This window comes from Diabrotica undecimpunctata, chromosome 1 (genome assembly GCF_040954645.1).
Source record: "Diabrotica undecimpunctata isolate CICGRU chromosome 1, icDiaUnde3, whole genome shotgun sequence".
Classification (NCBI taxonomy): Eukaryota; Metazoa; Arthropoda; class Insecta; order Coleoptera; family Chrysomelidae; genus Diabrotica; species Diabrotica undecimpunctata.
In genome coordinates, this window is record NC_092803.1 from 108,063,692 (window position 1) to 108,084,949 (window position 21,258).

Genomic DNA, 21,258 nt, shown 5'->3' on the forward strand with positions numbered 1-21,258 from the left:
ATTTTGTACTTTGTTTCGAATTGTCCTAATAAAATTTGATAAACAACTATTTGAATTGTATTCTTTAACCGTTTTATTAATCTAGGATATATATTTTCATATCACACTGTAGCATGTATAAATTCCTTATAACTATCGAATATTTAATGTTTAAGATTTATTTGGTACACCCCTGGCTATGTATAAATTTAAAGCCAAGCAATGTTAAGGTCCAATTTCCTGTGAAAGACGACACTGGACAAAATTCCGATTGGCCAGCTGCGAAAACTGGTCGAAAAGATTGATGAAGGCCACAGAGCTGGTACAAGAGTGTAGCGAAGTCAGGTTTAAGTTGGGATTGAACACTTGAACACACAGATTTAAAAAACATCGTTACAACAATTTAAGAGGTCCACATGGTTTTAAGAAAGAACTTGAGAAGCCGAGCTTTAAAGATCACAGTTTCTTGTCATCCAAGATAATCTGAGGCCAAAATCCAGTGCCCAACTTCCAAAGAATCGTCTATTTGTTTTCTCTGGTCATCTCAGACCATTTTGCAGCATAAGTGAGACGCATTTGTGTTTGTTTTTGCAGTGCTTTAATCCAAGTCTAATCCCAAGAATTTCTTAAAGTAAATATATCAGCCATACAAGGTACTTTTTCTTAAAATTTTACTTAGTAAAAATAGACATTTTTCATTAAAATAAAGAAATTTGCTTTCATGACAAGTTGAAAAATTGTAACAAATAAAATTATAAATTTCATGGATTGGCTAATTGTCATATTATTCTTCTTTTAAATGCGAAAAATTTTACAATTTAATTAATATTTCAAAAAGTTTTGATATTTCAATCTTGACATATGACAGTTAGCAGTATCTCTTTTGGACATTTGGTACATAACCATAAATTTTGAATTGTTTTGTTTGTATTTGAAGCTTAACCTCAATGTAAGCTCTATTGAAAAATCTAGATATTTTCATTTTAATAATAATTTAAATTCCTGTAGTGTCCCCAACGTCTAGAGTTTGTTGTAAACTGATAGCAACATTGTAAGTTGTTTTTAAATTCTGTTAATTTTATTTGTATTAACTGTTTATGGTGAAGTAATAATAAATATGTGATGTTTCTCTTTAAACCAAGTGTAGAATTATTTCCTTTAGAATTTAGAAAATATTTTAACCCTTTTTATATTTTTTAGGAAAGAAAAGCCTTCCTTTCCATTCTGCGAGAAGATTTTTGTAAACGTCCAATTTAAATAGTTTAGGAACCTTCTTGTGTTGTGTTGCCCAGTAAATCTATGTAAGTACTTTTTGATTTTCTTTCTTTGTAGTTATCCGTTTCCAGTCCCTCTTTTATTCACTTACTTACGACCCAGCTCTCCAACCAAATCAAGAGTAGCCGTTCGCAGACGTTTCGGTTTGCTTGCTTACCCTATCTCCAGCCGAGATATTTCTGTCCAGTTTTCAACCCCCCATAAGTGATACCCAATGTGGTAGGCAGATATTAATCGCGACAAGTACGGGCATGAAATTTTTAATGACCATGTGAAAGTTTAGATTTGTTACCTTTATTTTTCCTAAATGTGACAATACTTTATCCGTGGTCCTGTATTATCTGTCAATTACATATGTCGCGATGGGCCTCTAGATGAAAATAAGTGGCATTGTATATTGCTTTGAGCGTTTTCATCTGTGTGTATTATAGATAGCGTTTGGTATTGCTCTGATTAAAGATCAATAATTAGTCCATTGAAACTGGCTGGATGATGAAAATCTACAAAAAAAAACATCGAAACTACTGGCAAACAATAACACAGACAAACCTTTCATGATTTTTGCTCTCTAGTTCTATTTAAAAATTTTTAAAATTTTGCATGTTAAAGTGTAAAATTCTTTGTTTGATAAATTGCTGATTTATATAACAAGAGACACAATTAAGAGGTTTCTCTATTTAAACTTGCTTTTACGATCAATATACTCATAATTTAATAAAAATATTAATATAAATTTTTCAATTATTATCAAAAATTATTGAAACAATTATTGTTTATATCAATATAATATATATATATATATATATATATATATATATATATATATACATATATATATATATATATATATATATATATTAATATATATATATATATTGAAAAAGTTGTATTTTATTAATTTTATTTTTTTTTATAATAAATGTTGTAATTTTTAAAATCTGTGGTTCGTTGTTTAATTTAATATATACCTCAGCTAGCTCAATTATGTGTTCTAAGCAATCTGTCACTGTGTGACGTCGACTCTGTAGTCTCCTGGTAGAGTTCAAAAAGAAATTAAACCAAAATTTACTTTAGACCTTTGATAAATTAACCCAAATGAAGCACGTTATTTATTAATATTGAACAAATTTAATATAAACAATAAAATTCGTCTGCAACTTGGGTTGCCTTTAAAAATTTACAAAAATAGGAATCGTATAAATCTTAATGTGGTTTAGAGTCGTGACAATAAAAATTTATTACAAAATGTGGAGACTCTATACAAGTACCTAAAAACTAAATAAATATTGCAACTTTATAAAGTGTTTAAATGAACTATAAAGAAAAGAAAATGAACACTTTATTCCGCTGACTTTTAACTTGCATTCAAATATAATCAAAATTTCAAATGATCCCCAAAATTATTATCCAACCTTACTTTAAAACAGTTCTGATTTATTTAAAGAAAACTAACTACTCGCAAAATAATTGGTGAAACTGGAATATCAATCCTCTCTTCGGAAGTTAAGGTACGTACTATTCTATTTTTAATTTAATGATCATTAATATTTTCAATTTTTTTAAGGCCTATCGCAATTATGTTAATTCATGAATTTTAATTTTCTCAATTTAAATGACATTTCTGTACTCCAATAATAATTTATAAGTTAAATTGTTTCTCTTACTCTCTGGAACAAATTCTGGATATCTCTGCTGTGGAAACTGTGGAAAAACTAAAATTCTCTTTAGACGAGTTAAAAAAACACTCCCGACCTATTCCACAATTTCAGGACTCTCCTTTCAAAATTTCTTGTCGGCCTCCCCCAAAATCTATTATCCGTTGCTAACAGCAACCAACGTTCTTTTTTCTTTTCGTCTTCTATTTTTTTTTTAAACCATAAAACTGTCCTGTTCTGACACATTTGTCAATCCACATTAATTTCTCATAATCACTTTAATCACATCTAATTTGGGAATTTATAAAAAAAAATGTTCAGATATAAAACTTATTCTATTACAATGCTAATACAATTTATTCTTTTCATCTCCACATCATTGTAATTTCTTATTTAACAAAACCCCTATTAATTTAGCTCCCATAGACTTGCTTGACAGTTTATTTTCTGACGTTTTCAAAATTTCTATGTTTAAATATTTTTTAAGAATTCTTCTTTTTTTTGTTCTTTTTAAGGTTTAGACGATTCACCTATACACTAGGCAACTATACTATTCAGAAATTATTAACACTATACCAGGTAAGTCAAAATTAATTTATTTAACAATTTACTAATCTTTTTCTCTCTTTTATTTCGAACAAGTCGAACCCACATTGTGATGGCTTCATGAAATTCATGAACAACAAACTCATATAAAAATCCATTTAAGTTGTATACTTTTTAACATATTGAAATCATTTCAACTTCCCCCCAATTTGGATTTTGTTCAGTGCTAACTATCAGCACTTACTAAATCTAAATTCTTACCGGTAAACTTAAATATTTTATTAATATTAACATAACAATAAACTGACTTTTATTAATAAGCATATCTCTTGAATATTTTTTTTTTATAATTTACTCTATGACAAATACAGAATTCTCCAAACAAAATCTACAAATCTTTCACTAATTATATCAACTTCAGAATCAAATTTCCAAGTACTTTCCCAATTTCTTTACTTCTTTTCCTGTACTATTTATTTCTTGTACTATTTTCGTAGAAATTCTTATAATTGTTCCCCTATATACTATTTCATATACTATTTCAGTATCTTTATTCATTGCCGCATTATTATTTATTCTTTTTATATCCGCATATAATATTCATTTCATCATCTCTACATATAACTCTCTATATTTCATATTTCAATATTTCATATAATTCTATTTTTCATCTTATTTCCGCATATACTATTTATCATTATAATATTCCCTATTTCCCAATTTCTACAAAATATCGATTTGTCCATAGTACTTTGCTCATTTATTTATACTTGTAACTCCTATAAATCTACTTGAAAATAAATCAACCTTTTTTGTTTATATAAATTCATCATTATTCTGTACATCTGTTCCTAATAAATTATTTAATTATCAAATTTATCTCAAGATATGCTTATTTATTAATTATCCTTCTATTTACAAAACTTATATCTTATAATACCAAATTCGTGTCATAATATTGCCTACCCTTGTATGTTTATTCAGAATACTTATAAATTCCCTCTATATTAAATATCCCTCTAATTTTATTAGTTTCTGGATGTCTTAAGTGATCTACCACTAACATTTGTATTTCAAACATTTTATTTCCCAATTTTACATTACAGATTATAGAACTATTAGTATCATATAATTTTTTATTATTCGCCCCTATTAATGATAATTTATTTGTTTTTATCACCATAATATTGTCCTTATTTAAATTATTTACAATGTTTTTGTTGATTAGAGTTACTTCTGAACCTGTATCTAATAATAACTTGTATACTGAATCTTGTATGTACCCTTCAATAAACTTTAAAGTATTAGTGTTATTATTTTTATTTAATTCCCCAGTATCTCTAATAAACTCCCTTGGATGTTCATACTTTGATAAGTAGACAATATTATGCACATAGGAGCGGTCTAAACAAAATTTCTCCCTTCTGCATCAACACTTGCTTCCCCCCTATTCTCCTCTGTTCTAACTACATTCACCTGTCTTCTCTCCTCATTTTCCCCCCTATTATATCTTGGATTCCCTTCTCTGTAAGCTTCCCTATTTCTCGTCTCCTGTGGATAATTTCCCTGGTTCTGTCTCCAATTATTGCCTCTGTCATTTCCTTGTCTCCAGTTATTCCCTCTATCATTGTTTGGATTCCCTTGTCTACGTTCCCAGTTATATCTTCCGATATCTCTCCTGGCATTGTTCATATTCTCTCCCCTATTTGTAAAATCCCTGCTTCTATTTTGTCTCTCAAATTCTCTTTCCCTATAATTATTCCCTCGATTCACATATTCCTGTCTATTTGCTGTGTTATTCCTATATGTCCCTTGCTCTTGTCCATTTCGATTCTGCGTCCCTACACTCCTCTCAATCCTCTGAAGATATCCTGTCAGACTTTTCATCGTCTTTATATTGTGAAGAGCTATTGTTTCCGCCATGTTATGGTTATATTGCCTGGCGATGTATAGGACAATCTCCTCTTCTCGCATAGCCGGTTCTAAGTATTGTGCTGTCTGGAATAACTGCATTGCGTACAGATTGTAGTTGGTACTTTTTTCATAATTGAATTTCCCAAAATACAACCGTTCCCTGAAACTAGCCTGTTGGTTTTCTCCCCAAAAATAGTTAATAAACTTGGCCTTAAATTCCTGCATATTATTTATGGAATTTTCATTTTCAAAAATTAACCGATTTTAACATTTTAAAAAGACTTTCAAAGTTTGTTGACCTATTCACTAATGAAAAAAAGAATCAGCGATTTATAGAACACATAATTGTCTTCGCAGCCAAGTTTGGATATCCTTTAATTTTTCGGACAGAGCTAGATTACATAATTATTACAGAAAAATAAAAAAACATTGCTTTAATTTTGTTTGTCTTTGATTTAACTTGTTTTTACTAGATTAAATAAGACTTTCTGTTAAATAGGACTTTAAAAGTGGAAAGCTGAGATAATTTTGAACAGTAGCACTTTTATGTAAAAAAAAGTTATGGCGGGATAAAACTGTAAAATCTGCACTCGGCTAGATTTTTATTTGGGGTTGGGCAATTAAAAGTTAAGGCACATATTAAGAAATTCCTTTAGCCAAATTTTTAGCTCGCTAGATAGCCGTTGAGGTCCGCTATCGCAAAAAAATGCATTTTTTCCAAAACAAATTTTCCTGAGCGATTCTTTGATTTAAAAAATAAAAAAAATTCTTGAGTATACATTTTAATGCTCAAAAACCCTCTTATCTTCATCAGATTTTTTCAATTAAAATTTTTAGATTAGGTAAGTAATTTTTGGCAAACTTTTAACCCTCCATCACTCGCATCTCAGAAAATTACGCCATCATTCGCGTGTTAGATTTTATCTAACATATGGGTATAGGTCAAATAAATGAGTCATTAGTACTTGTTGGTTAAGTTTATTGGCTATTAACTCACAAAAAACGATAAACTTATATTTTTTTAAAACTGCGTACGCATTACGCATAAAATTAGATTTCTTTCTCTTCTAGGCAGTGGTGGCAAGTAAAATTTGTTAAATCAGTGTGTTTTTTACTTATCGGCAACTTACAGTTAGTACAATAATGTTGGGTAAAGAACATCTTGGTTTTATAGTTGGAGTTACCCCGGATCCTGAGTCTCACCTGAAAAGGCAGATTTGGTATATTGGACGTCGTTGAAGATGGGATATTATAAGTTGCTTCCGCAATGTAGCTTCTTCGAGATGTTACAATATTAGTGTTATTGTTGTAAATTATTTGGCTGTTTATAGTTGAAATATTTAGTAGGCTGCAAAAAAACACCGCAATAAACGGCCAGCAATTGCTAAATCGAGTCATCGAGTATTCTGTCTTCACTTTATCAACAACATCCACTCCACCTTTTGTGAGGTTGTAATCAGTTATAATCTCTGGCTTCATGGTATGCTGTTTGGTGTTTTCATCAATGAAACCATCGCTGTGTAGTATTGAAAGTAGTAGTACATTCTTATTTTTTTTTTGGTCCATATGATACAAGTACACACTTGTTTCCATCGTCACCATATGCAAACATGCTACTACATAAAGGTTTTCTTTTACGTTTGTCAACTCAGGGGGAATTTGTTGTTTGTTCTATCTAAAGTATGTATCGCTGTCAAGCAATGGTCGTTCAATAAAGAGTTGGCTAAGGGTACAGAGGAAAAGTAATTATCCGTACTTACATTTCGACCGGTTTCACTTATGGGTCGTATAAGTCTTTTTACTACACTAGATGGATCGTTGGGTAGTTGATATGGTCCTTTAGGTTGTTTGTCGGGGTAAATTTCGAAATTTTGTGTGAAAAATGTTCTAGAGTCCACCAAGGCATAAATCTTGATTTCGTATTTCGCTGGCTTATTGGCTATATACTGCGTAAATTTGCATCGACCACCGACCAGATAAGTTAGTGACAAACATTTCGTATATTTCTCGAATGGGTGCAAGATTATCAACTGCCGAATTTTCTTGCCTCTTAGTGGCGTCGTCAAATCTTACAGCTTAAATTATTTGGTGAAATCTTTTCTTGGACATAGTAGCTGCAAAAATATCTGGAGCTGAGCCATCTAATTTCCAGAGTTCATCAGTATTTAAATGTTGCGCTCTCGGTACCCCAGCAAGGAACAAAAGTCGTAGTCAACAGCAGGACAATCCTTAGGGCGAGTATAAAACACTCTCATCATATCCAGTTTTTGATTTGTATATTTTACAATATTATTGATCATAGCATCCGAGAAAAACAATTTCCACATTCTAATATGGTTTTGGCTCCTTTTGCTTTTGCTTTTACCCCAGGTAAGTTCGTAATGTTTGGTGTAATGTTGGTGTAACGTTTGGTGTTTGGTGTGATGAACCCTAGGTTTGGTTCTTAAAAGAACCAAAATGACTATCTACAGAACACTGATTAGACCCGTAGTAACCTATGGATGTGAAACTTGGGTAATGACGAAAAAAGATGAAGCCCAACTCAGGACATTCGAGAGAAAAATACTGAGGAAAGTATATGGCCCGGTACAAGAGAAAGATGGCACATGGAGAATCAGGAGAAACGACGAGGTTAATGAGTTAAATGAAGGTTATGACATTGTAAGATTTGTGAAAAGTCAAAGACTGTCATGACTGGGACATGTGCAAGGACAAAACGATGCAAAAACAACAAAGAAAATGTTACATGGAAGCGCATAGGAAGGCGAAAAAAAGGAAGGCCCAGAACGAGATGGTTGGATGACGTGGAAGACGACCTGAAAACAATGAACATAAGACAATGGAGAAGAAGGACACAAGAGAGATCTGAATGGAAGGACATAGCCAGACAGGCAAAGATCCATCCAGGGTTATGGTGCCAAAAGAAGAAGAAGAAGAAGAAGAAGTTCGTAATAATATTACAAGCTTTGGTCTTACCTTTGGGAGTGTGTTTCTTATGTTTCAACCATTGTGTTTTATCTTTGCCATAAAATCTTGGATAACCATCATCTTGGCCGCTTTCTTCCATGTCATCTTCAGGATCACTGGGTAGATCTTGTGTGGAGTGCTCAGAATCTGTATTGCGGATACTGTGTTCAGAACGAGCACCACTGAATTCCTTATCAGAATCTATCACTTACAAGTTTATTTAAAGTCTTTATTTGTACATTATGACTAATTTATTTTACACTAATAATTATATAATTTATATACATTTATTACAATGCGTGCGTTACATTTTAAAAACTCGACGCGATGTTCAAAACTAACTGTCCTCAACAAAATTCCCTCTTTAAATATAAAATGCCGTTACTCGAGAATTCCGGCGATTCCCTTCGAGTAGACGAGAAGGTCACTCCGGACTGGTCTTTCAGCTGAGCGGCGAATTTACTAGAATTTGGTCGACGACCCTTGCTGAATGATTTCGAACGCCATGGAACTGGTTTTAGCGTAGGGGTCCCTTGGATATTGCAAACTAGAAAAATACTTATTAGATAAACATGTTTACAGTTTTGAGTCATAATATGCGTTATTATTTATCGTAACATTGCCCCCTCTTAAAAGATGGTTCCTCCTGGAACCTCGTCGGGACTGGAACTGGAACGGTATGCTGGTATCGGTAACTGGACCCTCTTTTACAACTTCCAGTTGTATAAAGGGACAAGGGACGGTTTTCTCTCCGCACCAGTAACTATGCGGATTGCAACAGACTAACACCTGGACTTCGGTATCTTTAAAGATCTCCTCCACCATACTTCGGATAACCCTCCAATCTAATTGGCGGCACTCTAACTTTGGCATGGCTAACTTTTGCACGTCGGACTCTAGTACGTGCTCTCTCAATTTAAGTAAGGCTTCCCATACATCTCGGTAGGTAGGTTGGTCACGGGCAGTGCACATGATACATCTTGGAGTTTCAAGACTTTCCCGGGAGCTGGTACTTGGCATTGAAGTTCTGCAACTCGACCGAACTTTCTTCGAAAGACGGATGCTAACTCTGGTGCGTCTTTGATACTGACCTGGATTAAGGGCCAGCGAGTAGTCATCGGGAAGCGCGAGTAGATCTTGCTTTTCTTCAGTGGTAACATCATGTCTTGCTTTACCGGTACCTCCATAGGCCCCCATGAATTACTCAAACGTGAGGTCAGACACATCTTGGACTTGGTTTACTTCCACTTCTCCATCTACGTCGTGGTCACCCTCGAAAGACGCCATCCGGTTATGGTGTACTACTATCGGCCTTGCCCTCGAAATCTTGCTTATTCGGTAGATGACATCGTTGATCTACTCCATAATGAGGTATGGACCTTCCCAAAACTGCTGCAATTTGGGAGAACAACCTTTTCGCTTTTTGGGTTTATTGAGCCAGACTTTGTCGTTCTTCTTAAAGCACCCCTTTTCGGCTTGTGTATCGTACCGTTTCTTTATTCAGTCGCTAGCGATCTGAAGATGGGAACGGACCAACTCGTGTACATCGTCCATTCTTCTTCGTAATTCAATCACATAATCTTCACCTGCTACATCTTCTCCAGGTCGACAACCAAACTCTAAATCACAAGGTAGTCGCATCTCACGTCCGAATAGGACCCTGGCTGGTGTCTGGCCTGTTGATTCTTTAACAGCAAATCTGTAGGCCATTGTGAAGAACGGAAGATATTGGTCCCAGTCTCGCCGATGATCGCACACCATCTTTGTCAAATACTTGCCAACTGTCCTATTCATCCGTTCTACCATACCATCCGATTGCGGATGATACGCTGTAGTTCTTGTTTTCTTCATGCCTAGTCTATCACATATTCCTTGGAATAGATCGCTTTCGAAGTTCCTTCCTTGATCGCTATGGATCTCCAAAGGCACTCCAAATTGGCTGATATATTCTTGAATCAACTAATCTGCAACGGTGGCGGCCTTCTGGTCTGGAAGTGCGTAAATCTGGACCCACTTAGTGAAGTAATCCATTACTACCAACATGAACTTGCCTCCATTTTCACTATCTGGAAATGGCCAATCAATGTCCAAAGCTATTCTTTCAAACGGGCTTTCAACGTTATATTGTCTCAAAGGAGCTCTCCTTTTTCGGTGAGGCCCGTTACTCGTAGCACAAATAGTACATTTCTTACACCAGTCCTTTACGTCGTCGGAACTGTTCATGCAATAAAACCGTTTCCGAATTTGCTGAATGGTTTTATTTACAGCGAAATGCCCTCCTGATGGACTGTCGTATAGCTGACGAAGTACTTTGGCTATTCTGCTCTTTGGGATCACCAACTGTCTTCTCTTCTCTGAACCACCATCATTTTTCAGTACTCGTTTGAGCAAGCTATTTTCCATGATAAATAAGTCCCACTGGGCCTAATACGTCTTAACTACTGAGCATAGGTTTGATATTTATTGCCAAGGTGGTCGACGGTTTTCCTCTTTCCATTTTAGAATTTTTTGTATAACTGGATCTCTTTCTTGTTCTTCCATGATCTTGGTAGGCGTTCAGTCGTCGTTGACCATCGTTATTCTTAGCACTGCTGCTTCCTTGGAATCCGTTTTGTTGCAGTGGGAACACTCTGCTGGGCATGGCCTTCTGGAAAGAGAATCAGCGTTTCTGTGGCTAACTCCGGCCCGATGCTCAATCTTGAAATTGTATTCTTGGAGTCATTCGATCCATCTGGCTATCTGACCCTCTAGATTCTTAAACTGCATCAACCACTTAAGGGCCGCATGGTCGGTTTGGATTAAAAACTTCCTTCCATAGAGGTATTGATAGAAGTGCTCTACTGATTTCACTACTGCTAGAAGTTCTCTTCTCGTAACGCAATAATTCCGCTCAGGTTTTGAGAGAACTTTACTAAAATATCCAAGGACTCATTCCTGTCCTTGAATCTGAGATAGCACTCTTCCAATTCCCACATTACTTGCATCTGTATCTACGATGAACTCTCCTTCTGGCAGTGGATATCCTAAAATTGGTGCTGTGATTAAATGCTTTTTTAAGGTCTCAAAGGCATTTTGGCAGTCTGTATCCCAGCGGTTTTCTCTTGCTTCCTCTGTAAGTCGCGTTAATGGCTTAGCGATATCTGCAAACTTCTTAATAAACCTCCGGTAGTAAGTACATAGTCCAAGAAAACTTCTTACTTGGCCATTCCTTGTTGGAATCGATTTTTCCCTTATCCACGGCCACTCCTTCTTTACTGGCTATATGACCCACATAATTGACTTTACCTTGAAATAGCTGGCACTTCTTGGGATTTAACATCAATTGGGCAGCTTTAAGTCGATTAAAAACGTTTTCTAAATTCTTCAGATGATCTTCAAATGTCTCCCCCAAGACAATTATGTCATCTAGATAACCCAGGCATGTTTTCCAAGATAACCCTCTCAACACATTTTCCATAAGCCTCTCAAATATCGTAGGAGCATTACAGAGTCCAAATGGCATAACGTTGAATTGCCACAATTCAGATCCTGTGGTGAAGGGTGTCTTCTCTTTATCTACTAGGTCCATTTCTACCTGCCAGTATCCAGACTTTAAATCCAAAGTAGAAAACAATTTACTTCCAGCCAATTTGTCCAATGTATCGTTAATCCGAGGCAGAGGATAACTATCTTTCTTGGTAAAGTTGTTCAGCAAACAGTAATCCACACAGAACCTCGTCGTTCCGTCTTTCTTCTTAACCAGGACGACCGGAGAGACCCATGGGCTCGTAAAAGCTTCTATCACCCTGCCTTTCTTCATTTCCTGAACAATTGTTTCAGCTTCCTCTCTTTTCGCCTGTGGTAATCGTCGAGCTCTTTGACGAATTGGCTTAGCATTACCAGTATCAATTTTATGCTTAACAACGGTAGTTCTTTCCGTCTTTCCTCCTTTCGGTAATTTTATTTTCTCCATCTGATTTAGAGACTGTCCAGCAACTGCAGCCATTTGGTTGAATTTGTCGTTGGAATTATCAGATGTTGTCGCCTGAAGGATTATGGATGTCACAGGTACACAAGTTCCTACTTTTGTCTTTTTCTTGATGGTCACTGGGTAGTCACTGACATTGATAAGTCTCACAGAAATTTCTTTAGCCGAAGTCACCAATTCCTTTCCAATTATGATTCCACGGCCAACCTCGTCGTCATGGTTCTAAGGCTCCATCATAACAGGTGTCCCTTCGTCCACAATTCCCTGCAGCTGCGCTACTATGATCGTTTCGCTTCTCGCAGGCACGACTGTATCTTCTTTAATGGCTGCTTGCACAGTGTTGTCATCATGTGGATGAAGAAATACTTCCTCGTTGCCAACTTTGATTACCTTATTCTTAAAATCCAATTGGAATCCATGCATATTCATTACGTCCATTCCTAATATAACATTTATCGTAACATTCTCCTCAGCCCCTCAATATAATAGGAAAGTTGCTGTTTATAGTAATATATTATAATACTTGCCCGAATTTAAAATTTTCTGTTAATATAGGTTTATTTATTATTTTATATTTATTGAATTAAAAAATGTTGCAGCATGGACATATCGGTGCGAGAATACAAGCTTTTTACTCTATTCTCTCATATAATCAAATACCCATCTGACCCATAAAGATGAAGGAATATAAAAGGCGTCAAAATCATAATGAGAAAATTTAAATAATCATAGGGACAAAATACGACTTAAACTTGGAAAATGGCAGAATCAGTGGTGTACAAATCTGCAATATTTAGGAGTTTTTTTCTTGGCATTAGCCAAGAATAAAACATATCAAATTAAAAGGTAAAAGAAATAAAATTTTGATTGTAAAGGTGGATTACGTGAGATGAATCAGTGGTAAATTAAAACTTGGAAGAGTCAGCTACGAACGAATACTAAATATGAAATAAAAACGAATCAAATTTGAGGAGATAGAAAATGTCAAAAATCATAATTGAAACATATGAAGAGGAAAACCGAACATCAATAAAGAATATTAGACTAGATCGCCGACTAGCAATTATAACCATTAGAATAAATAGCATGAGTACAAATTCTTGTGGTGTAAATTGTAATGTTTGGATATAATTCTCGTTATTTAGTTATCATTTTTTTGTGTTTGTTTTGACAACATCAAACCTTTTCCTATTAAGTAGATACGCCTCTGAGTCAGTTCAGAACAACCAATATACATTGTAAGCAATCAATATTAAAAGTAAAGCTTCCTTTGTTATTATAATAATTATCACTTATAAATATTTCGATCGCTATCTCTCTACTTTGGTCGTTAAGTCTGGTTTGACAGTTGGGTTAGCTCTTGACTTTGAAAGAGTTGCGGATCTTCCAGCTATACTCAGATACCATCGAATTCGTATGTTGGTACAATGGGAACGGGAATAGTTCTAGATCGAGTGATTATTCCATACCTGTACTTGCTATTAGGTGTATCTATTTATTTATGTTTTATTTTAAACTAAAATGCATTTAAACATTTTTATGAAATATCTAAATATTGGTATTTATTTTCAAGAACTATGATATTTGGTGATCTTTTTTATTATATATAATAATTCGTTTTTCTAATTCCCGAATAATTGTTTTATTCGTTTTTATTATTTTCATTTGAAATTATTGATGTGAATTTTGATGTGAGAAAATAGTAGTTGACAGAGTTGTTGATCAACTGAAAACAACAAAAAAAATAATAAAAGGAAGAAACGCAGAAACGACAGTTCTCAATTTATTTTAAAGAATCACATACACTATTAGTATCAACTATCCGTTCCGGATGTTGGCGATCATCAAGGCTATCTTTACTTTATTTATTGCAGCGCGGAACAGTTCAGTGGTAGTCGTGTTATACCACTTTCGTAAATTTTGAAGCCAGGAAATGCGTCTTCTTCCCGGTCCTCTCTTACCATTTACTTTCCCTTGGAGAATCAGCTGGAGAAGGCCGTAACGTTCTGGATTTCTCATTACATGTCCTAGATATTCCAACTTTATAGTTTTGACGGTCATGAGAATTTCACATTCTTTCCCCATTCTACGCAGGACCTCCACATTAGTAACTCTGTCAACCCAGGATATACGTAAGATGCGCCTATAATACCATATTTCGAAAGCTTCGATCCGATTCATAGATGCAACAGTCAGTGTCCATGCTTCCATTCCGTAGAGCAGAACTGTGAATATGTAGCAGTTCAATAGACGGCATTTTGTTTTTAATGATATGTCTCGACTGTTGAAAATGGTTCTCATTCTAACGAATGCTGCTTTTGCTTTTATTATTCGCTGTTTAATTTCTGTTGAGTGGTCCCATTGGCTATTTAAATTGGTGCCTAGATATGTATATTGCTCGACTCTTTCTCGGCGCTTTATGTATTTGTTGCTGACTTCTGTTATGCGATTTGTTAATATCTGTAAGTCATTCAGATTATCGGCAAAAACTATAGTGTCATCTGCATATCTAATGTTATTCAACCATTCACCGTTTATTAGTATTCCTTTCGCACAACCGTCTAAAGCTTCCTTAAATACCCATTCAGAATAAATGTTGAACAACAATGGAGACAAAATACAGCCCTGTCGTACTCCACGTTCTATTGCAATTTTATCAGTTAACTGGTCTTCTATTTTGATTTTGGCAGTTTGATTGTAGTAAATGTTTCTGATAATTCTAAGATCTTTGTTGTCAATTCCAATTTCTTGCATTAGAGTCATTAATTTGTCATGTTTTACTCTGTCAGATGCCTTCTGGTAATCTATAAAGCATACGTATATGTCACAATTCACATCCCTGCATCTCTAAAATAGCACCTGTACAGCAAAAAGGGCCTCCCGTGTTCCCAGAGCATCACGAAATCCGAATTGTGTTCTTGTTAGTTGTTCCTCACATTTTGTATATATTCTTTTGTGAATGACCTTTAGAAATGTTTTAAGTAAATGGCTCATAAGGCTTATAATTCTATAGTCTTCACACTTTCTCGCATTGGGTTTTTTTGGAAGATTTATAAAAGTTGACACTAACCACTCTTGGGGAATCACGCCTGTATCATATATACTGTTAAATATATTTGTCAACCATTTTATGCCATCATAGTCCATAAGTTTTAAGAATTCTGAGTGAAAATTATCAGGGCCTACTTCTTTACCATCTTTGGTGCTTTTGATGGCATATTTTACTTCTTCGACTGTAAATGGTGGTCCAGATTCGCAATTGGTGTTTGTTGTAATACCAGTGTTACTTCGTATATCTTCAAAAGTTTTTTCTACGTATTTAATCCAAATATCTCTTTTATGCTCTATTTCCAGTACTATGTTTCCCTGATTATCTGTCAGGAATCCAGTGTTCTTGTGTTTATATAAGCCTGCCGCTTCTTTAATCTTTTTATGGAGGTTAAATGAATCATGTTTTTGTTGTAATGACTCTATCTCTGTACACTTCGAGCTAAACCAATTTTCTTTTGCTATTTTCATAGCCCTTCTTATTTCGTTATTTATGTTGTTGTAGTAATTCTTATCGTTTCTTCTGTCTTCCATCATACATAGAATCTCCTCCGTCATCCATTCCTTTTTATTTGTTCTTTCAGGTTTTAAGTATTTCTCTGTTATTTCTTGACTTACTTTTGTGCAAATTTTCTAGTTCTACATCTGTGTTATCTGTTTCTGTATGGGCCCATGGTTTTTCTGTACGAGCCCACGTTTTTTCTTTTAGGCGTTTTTGTACCTTTTTCTTTACTGTTTTATTTTTCAGTTGGTTAATATCGTCCTTCATAATTTTTGGTCTTTGAACTTTCTTTAAACTAAGTTTCATTTTGGCGATAAGTGGATTGTGGTCCGAATTTATGTCGGATCCCGGGTACGCTTTAACAGATGTTATAGAGTTTCTAAATCGTTTGTTAATAAGAATATAGTCTATTTGATTTCGTACTGTGTGATCTGGAGTATCCTGGGGAGATTTCCACGTATATAGTCGTCTTGGAGGAAGATCATAAAAGATGTTTGTCACTACGAGCTGTTCTTCAGTTGCAAATTCAATCAAACGGTCTCCGCGTTCATTACGTTCCCCTAGACCAAAGGATCCCACTAAATTTCCACTTTGTCCTTTGCCAACTTTGGCATTAAAGTTTATTAGTGTTGTTTCGTTTTTTCAAATCCTTTTGACAATATTAGTAAGGTCATTGTAAAATTCTTCTATGATTTCTTCTGGGGCGTCCGCTGTAGGAGCGTATACTTGAATAATGTTTGTTTTTATGGGAGTTGTGTTTAGCTGAACTAAGAGCATCCTTTCTGATACAGGTGCAAAGTGACTGACACAGTTGGCGATTTTATTATTCATAATTAGGCCCACTCCATTTATATGTTCGTTCTTAAGATTTCCTGAGTAGAATATTTTGTGATCTTTGATAACTCGGTATCCCGTATTTCGAGTCTTTCCATTTCTTGAATGGCATTATAGATTTTTCCCGCCTCGTACATTGTTCTAACGTTCCATGTACCTATCTTTATGGCTGTTCGCAATACTCTTAAAGATCCATCATCTAGAATGTAGTTTGGTTCGTGAGGATTTCTCTTGATAACGACCTGGAAGGCCTCACGGTTTGAGCTAGATTTACCTTCCCTGTCGGATCTTGAATTCCGATTTTCATGATCAGTAGTCGGAATCTTAAAGTTTTTTATCACCATGATAATTGTACTAGAGATACTTACAAGAAGTCTTTAATGCAGTGGTTTCTCCTTGCCTTCTGCATCCTTATGCCGTTCACTAAAAGTCTTAGTTCCTCCGCCTTCGAAGCCGATTTCTCAAACTCCAGGACAAAAGAGTGCCCTAAGATCGCAGTATCACAGCCGCTTAACTCATAATGTGAGTGTCGCCTGTGAGTATCTGCAATTAAGCCTACAGGATTTTTACTTCCCACAGCCTTAATCCAGTAATGACATTACTGCTGCCTAATGTCATATCCTCAGTTGATCCGCGGGTACTTATTTGGCAATGCCTTATTCGTACCTGTCCTGCATATCTGCAGGAACTTTCCCTATCAGCCATATGGGACGTGCCGTGTCGAGGTTGAGGATATCCCCCGCCCAGTCTGTCTTCCGTGAAGTACAGAAGAGCCCCTACTCAGTTCGGAGCTCCTCCTCCACGAAAGCGGAGACCGGCCACAGAGATAGTATCACCCTGTCTAATTCCACGTTCTATTCGAAACTTCTTGATATCTTCATGACGGCGGACACAAGCTGTACCAGTTTCGTAAATACTTTTAATCAATGCGATATATCGGTAGTCAATGCGGCAGTCAGCCAATGCTCGAAGCATTTTATCAAACGCCTTTTCATAATCTACGAATATAAGAAAGATAGGCTCAGAAAGATAGGATGTTATACTCTGTACACTTTTCTATTAGCGTTTTTATAACTTGTAGATGATCATTTGTTCCGTATCTGGAGCGGAACCCAGTCTGTTCACAAGGTTGGTAACTATCCAGTTTGTTCGCAAGCCGTTTTATTATTATCTTCATGAATAGTTTGTATGTATGGGAGAGCAAACTAATAGGTCTGTAGTTCTTTAGGTCTGAAATGTCACCTTTTTTGTGCATTATGGTTATTATTGCATTATGTCACTGAGAGGGGTTACGCCTCTTGTCAAACAAGTATTAAACATCTTTTTCAACACATTTACTAACGTTCCTCCTCCTTCTTTGATTTGTTCAATGACTATCTCATCTTCTCCAGGTGATTTATTGTTTTTCATCTTCGAGAGAGCTGATTTTAATTCCTCTGTTGTGATATCTGAGATGTCTTCTGAGCCCACATTTTGAACTTTTGGTATTTGATTTTGATCAGGATCTGGAAGTTCTTCTCGCTTATACAATTCTGAGTAAAAATCTTGAGCAATTTTTAAAATATCTTCTTTATTTGTTGTAGTTTCTCCTTTTTTATTTACAAGTTTACAAATATTTTTCGATCCTTCAGTCATTTGTCCTTTTAAACTTTTATTTTTATCAATGGCTTGAGTTATGTAATCAGTGTTGTAATTTCTGACATCTTTTCGAATAGATTTTGTGATATCTTTGTTTAACTGTCTAAGTGTTATAAAATTATCTGTGTATTTGTCTTTCAATTCTCTTCTTTTGTTTATAAGATCTCTAGTAGCTTGAGTGAGTTTATCCATCTTGTTTTTTCCTTTTTCCTTATATTTTCTATGAGCGTTTCGAATCGCACTATTTATTCGCATGTTTGTCACCTGTATTGCATTTTCATTTAGATGTTCTACTTCTTTCAGTTCCGAAGTTAAGAGATTCTGATAAGCTACTCTATCTTCTATCGATTTCCATTTATTAGAATTCCTCTCTGTTATCATTGCTGTCCTCTCTCGTCTAATGTTGATTATTATTTTTGATCTAACCAACCGATGATCACTCCCAACAGTGATTTTATTAATTACTGTAACATCTTGGACAATATTTCTATTAGTGATGATGAAATCAATTTCGTTTTTTGTTATACCATATGGACTAGCCCACGTCCACTTACGTTGTTGGTTCTTTTTGAAAAATGTGTTCATCACATAGAGCTGATGATGCAACAAAAAATGTAGTAGCACACCTCCTCTATCATTTTGCTCACCGTATCCAAATGAGCCCATAGCCACTTCTGCGTTATCTCCTTTGAATCCAAGTTTAGCGTTAAAATCGCCCATTAAGATTAGGTGGCGAGTTTTATCCTTTTCTATAGCTCTATTTATATCTTCATAAAAGTTTTCGATTTCTTCATTGCTATGGCTCGTCTTGGGTGCATATACTTGGATAATTTTAATAGAGCGTCTCTCGTTAAGTTTTAATATGAGGTACACAACTCTTGAGCTTACACTCTCTATTTTTATAATTTTATCTAGGTGTTTCTTGCGCACGAGAAAGCCTACACCGCCAACTGCCTTATCGTTTTCTCCAATGAAATGTAGCAGATGTCCTGATTTTAAAACTAATTGGTTTTCTACTTTTCTTCGTATTTCGGAAAGTCCCAATACATCCCATTTTATGCAGTTAAGTTCTTCCTGTAATTCATTGAGCTTATCTTCAGTTGCAAGCGTTCTTACGTTATAAGTGGCAATATGCAGTGTTCGTTGTCCATGGTAGCCGTGTCTATCCCGGTGATTCCTTGCACCCTTTGCCCTTGGTCCAATCTGGTGGCTACCGTCACCAGGGACCGTTGGGCCGCCGGGGACTAAGGGCCTTTTTCTAGTTTGTGTCATGTCATTTACGGGGAAAATTAGATAGGTTAGGGACCTGGCCTCTCCTAAAGGCTTGGACATAGGAGAAAGTAAGTAGCTAGCGTACGGCAGGGACGCCACTCCCTGTAGCAGCCTGTCCTCTACCGGGATCGCAGAGGAGTGCTACCCGCTACCGACTATATATATAATATATATATATATATATAAATATATATATATATATATATATATATATATATATGTATATATATATATATTTATATAAATATATATATATATATATATATATATATATATATATATATATATAAAATAAAGTTTTATTTTGGGGTTGCAGTCATTATTAGGGCAGGAAAGTGAAACTCTTTTAATAAATATGCTAAAATATGGTATCAGTAAATACAATGAACAATCAACATTATTTAACAATCCTAATAATAGAATGATTAACATACCAACATTAACACCCAAACTAACTAAAGTCTTTGCTAACTATTCTGATATTAAAATTGCAACTAAAAATGTTAAAATATTAGCATCATTGTATACAAAAACTAAATCACCTATTAGAATTATGGAAAGCTCAAATGTAGTTTATATAATACCATGCGAAAATTGTGATAAGTCATACATCGGACACACATCTAGAAATCTAATAGGCAGACTAACATCACATAAAAGTGACCTTAGAAATAATAAAAATACGTGTGCATTAATAGATCATGCAGTTAATAAAAATCATTCATTTAATTTCAATGAAACTAATATATTAAGACGTGAAAACCAATTAAATAAAAGAGAATTCTTAGAAATGGTATGCATAAATAAATATCAATGTGTTAATAAAAAAACTGATATTGATAAACTAAGCAATATCTATAATTACATTCTGTCTTACGAAAATTAATACTATAATTTTCTAATATTAGATTTTCTGACTATAAATATTATAATTTCAAAAAATTTAAATATTCATATTTGGCGCCACTTTGTACGTAACCATAATAATAATCAAGAGCTAGTTATCAACAACAAAAAATATAATAAACAGAAACGAGTGTCTTTCTGACATAAATCAAACATCAACATAATCAATGTCATAATGAATTTGTACAAAATTAAATACAATTAAAATATTGTACTTACATAACTAGATAAGTTAAGTTTTAATGTTTTGTAAATTTGAAAATTTAATGGACTAACCTCATGTTGTAAGTTTTTATACTAGTTTTATACAATGCTATTTAATTTTAATTTCATTGTATTTACTGATACCATATTTTAGCATATCCTGAAGAAGCAAATAAATTTTGCGAAAGCTAGATAAAGATCAAAGAGTTTCACTTTCCTGCCCTATTAATGACTGCAACCCCAAAATAAAACTTTATTTTACATAACGTGTCAGTCAATCATACCTAACTACTTTATATATATATATATATATATATTTATATATATATATATATATATATATATATATATATATATATATATATATATATATATATATATATATATATATATATATATATACCGACTCTAAGAGAATACACTTCTTTGAATAAAGTAAAAATGAGTAAATACAACTCAACAAGACTTTTGCTTCAACAAGACTTGACAAGACGTAACAGACTGGAATATGGAGGCAACTTATTATAACATACACAGATGACCTACCTGCC

At 34.4% G+C, this 21,258-nt stretch overlaps 1 protein-coding gene across 1 annotated transcript; it reads right to left on the reverse strand.

Moving 5' to 3' along the window:
- Positions 1-204: 204 nt before the first annotated feature.
- Positions 205-19,597, reverse strand: LOC140434238 (uncharacterized). Its single transcript, XM_072522344.1, has 3 exons — positions 18,298-19,597; positions 8,346-8,543; positions 205-344 (listed from the first exon to the last, which is right to left on the reverse strand). Exons 1-3 carry the CDS (start codon positions 19,595-19,597, stop codon positions 205-207), a joined length of 1,638 nt encoding a protein of 545 aa, XP_072378445.1.
- Between the last annotated feature and the right edge of the window lie 1,661 nt (positions 19,598-21,258).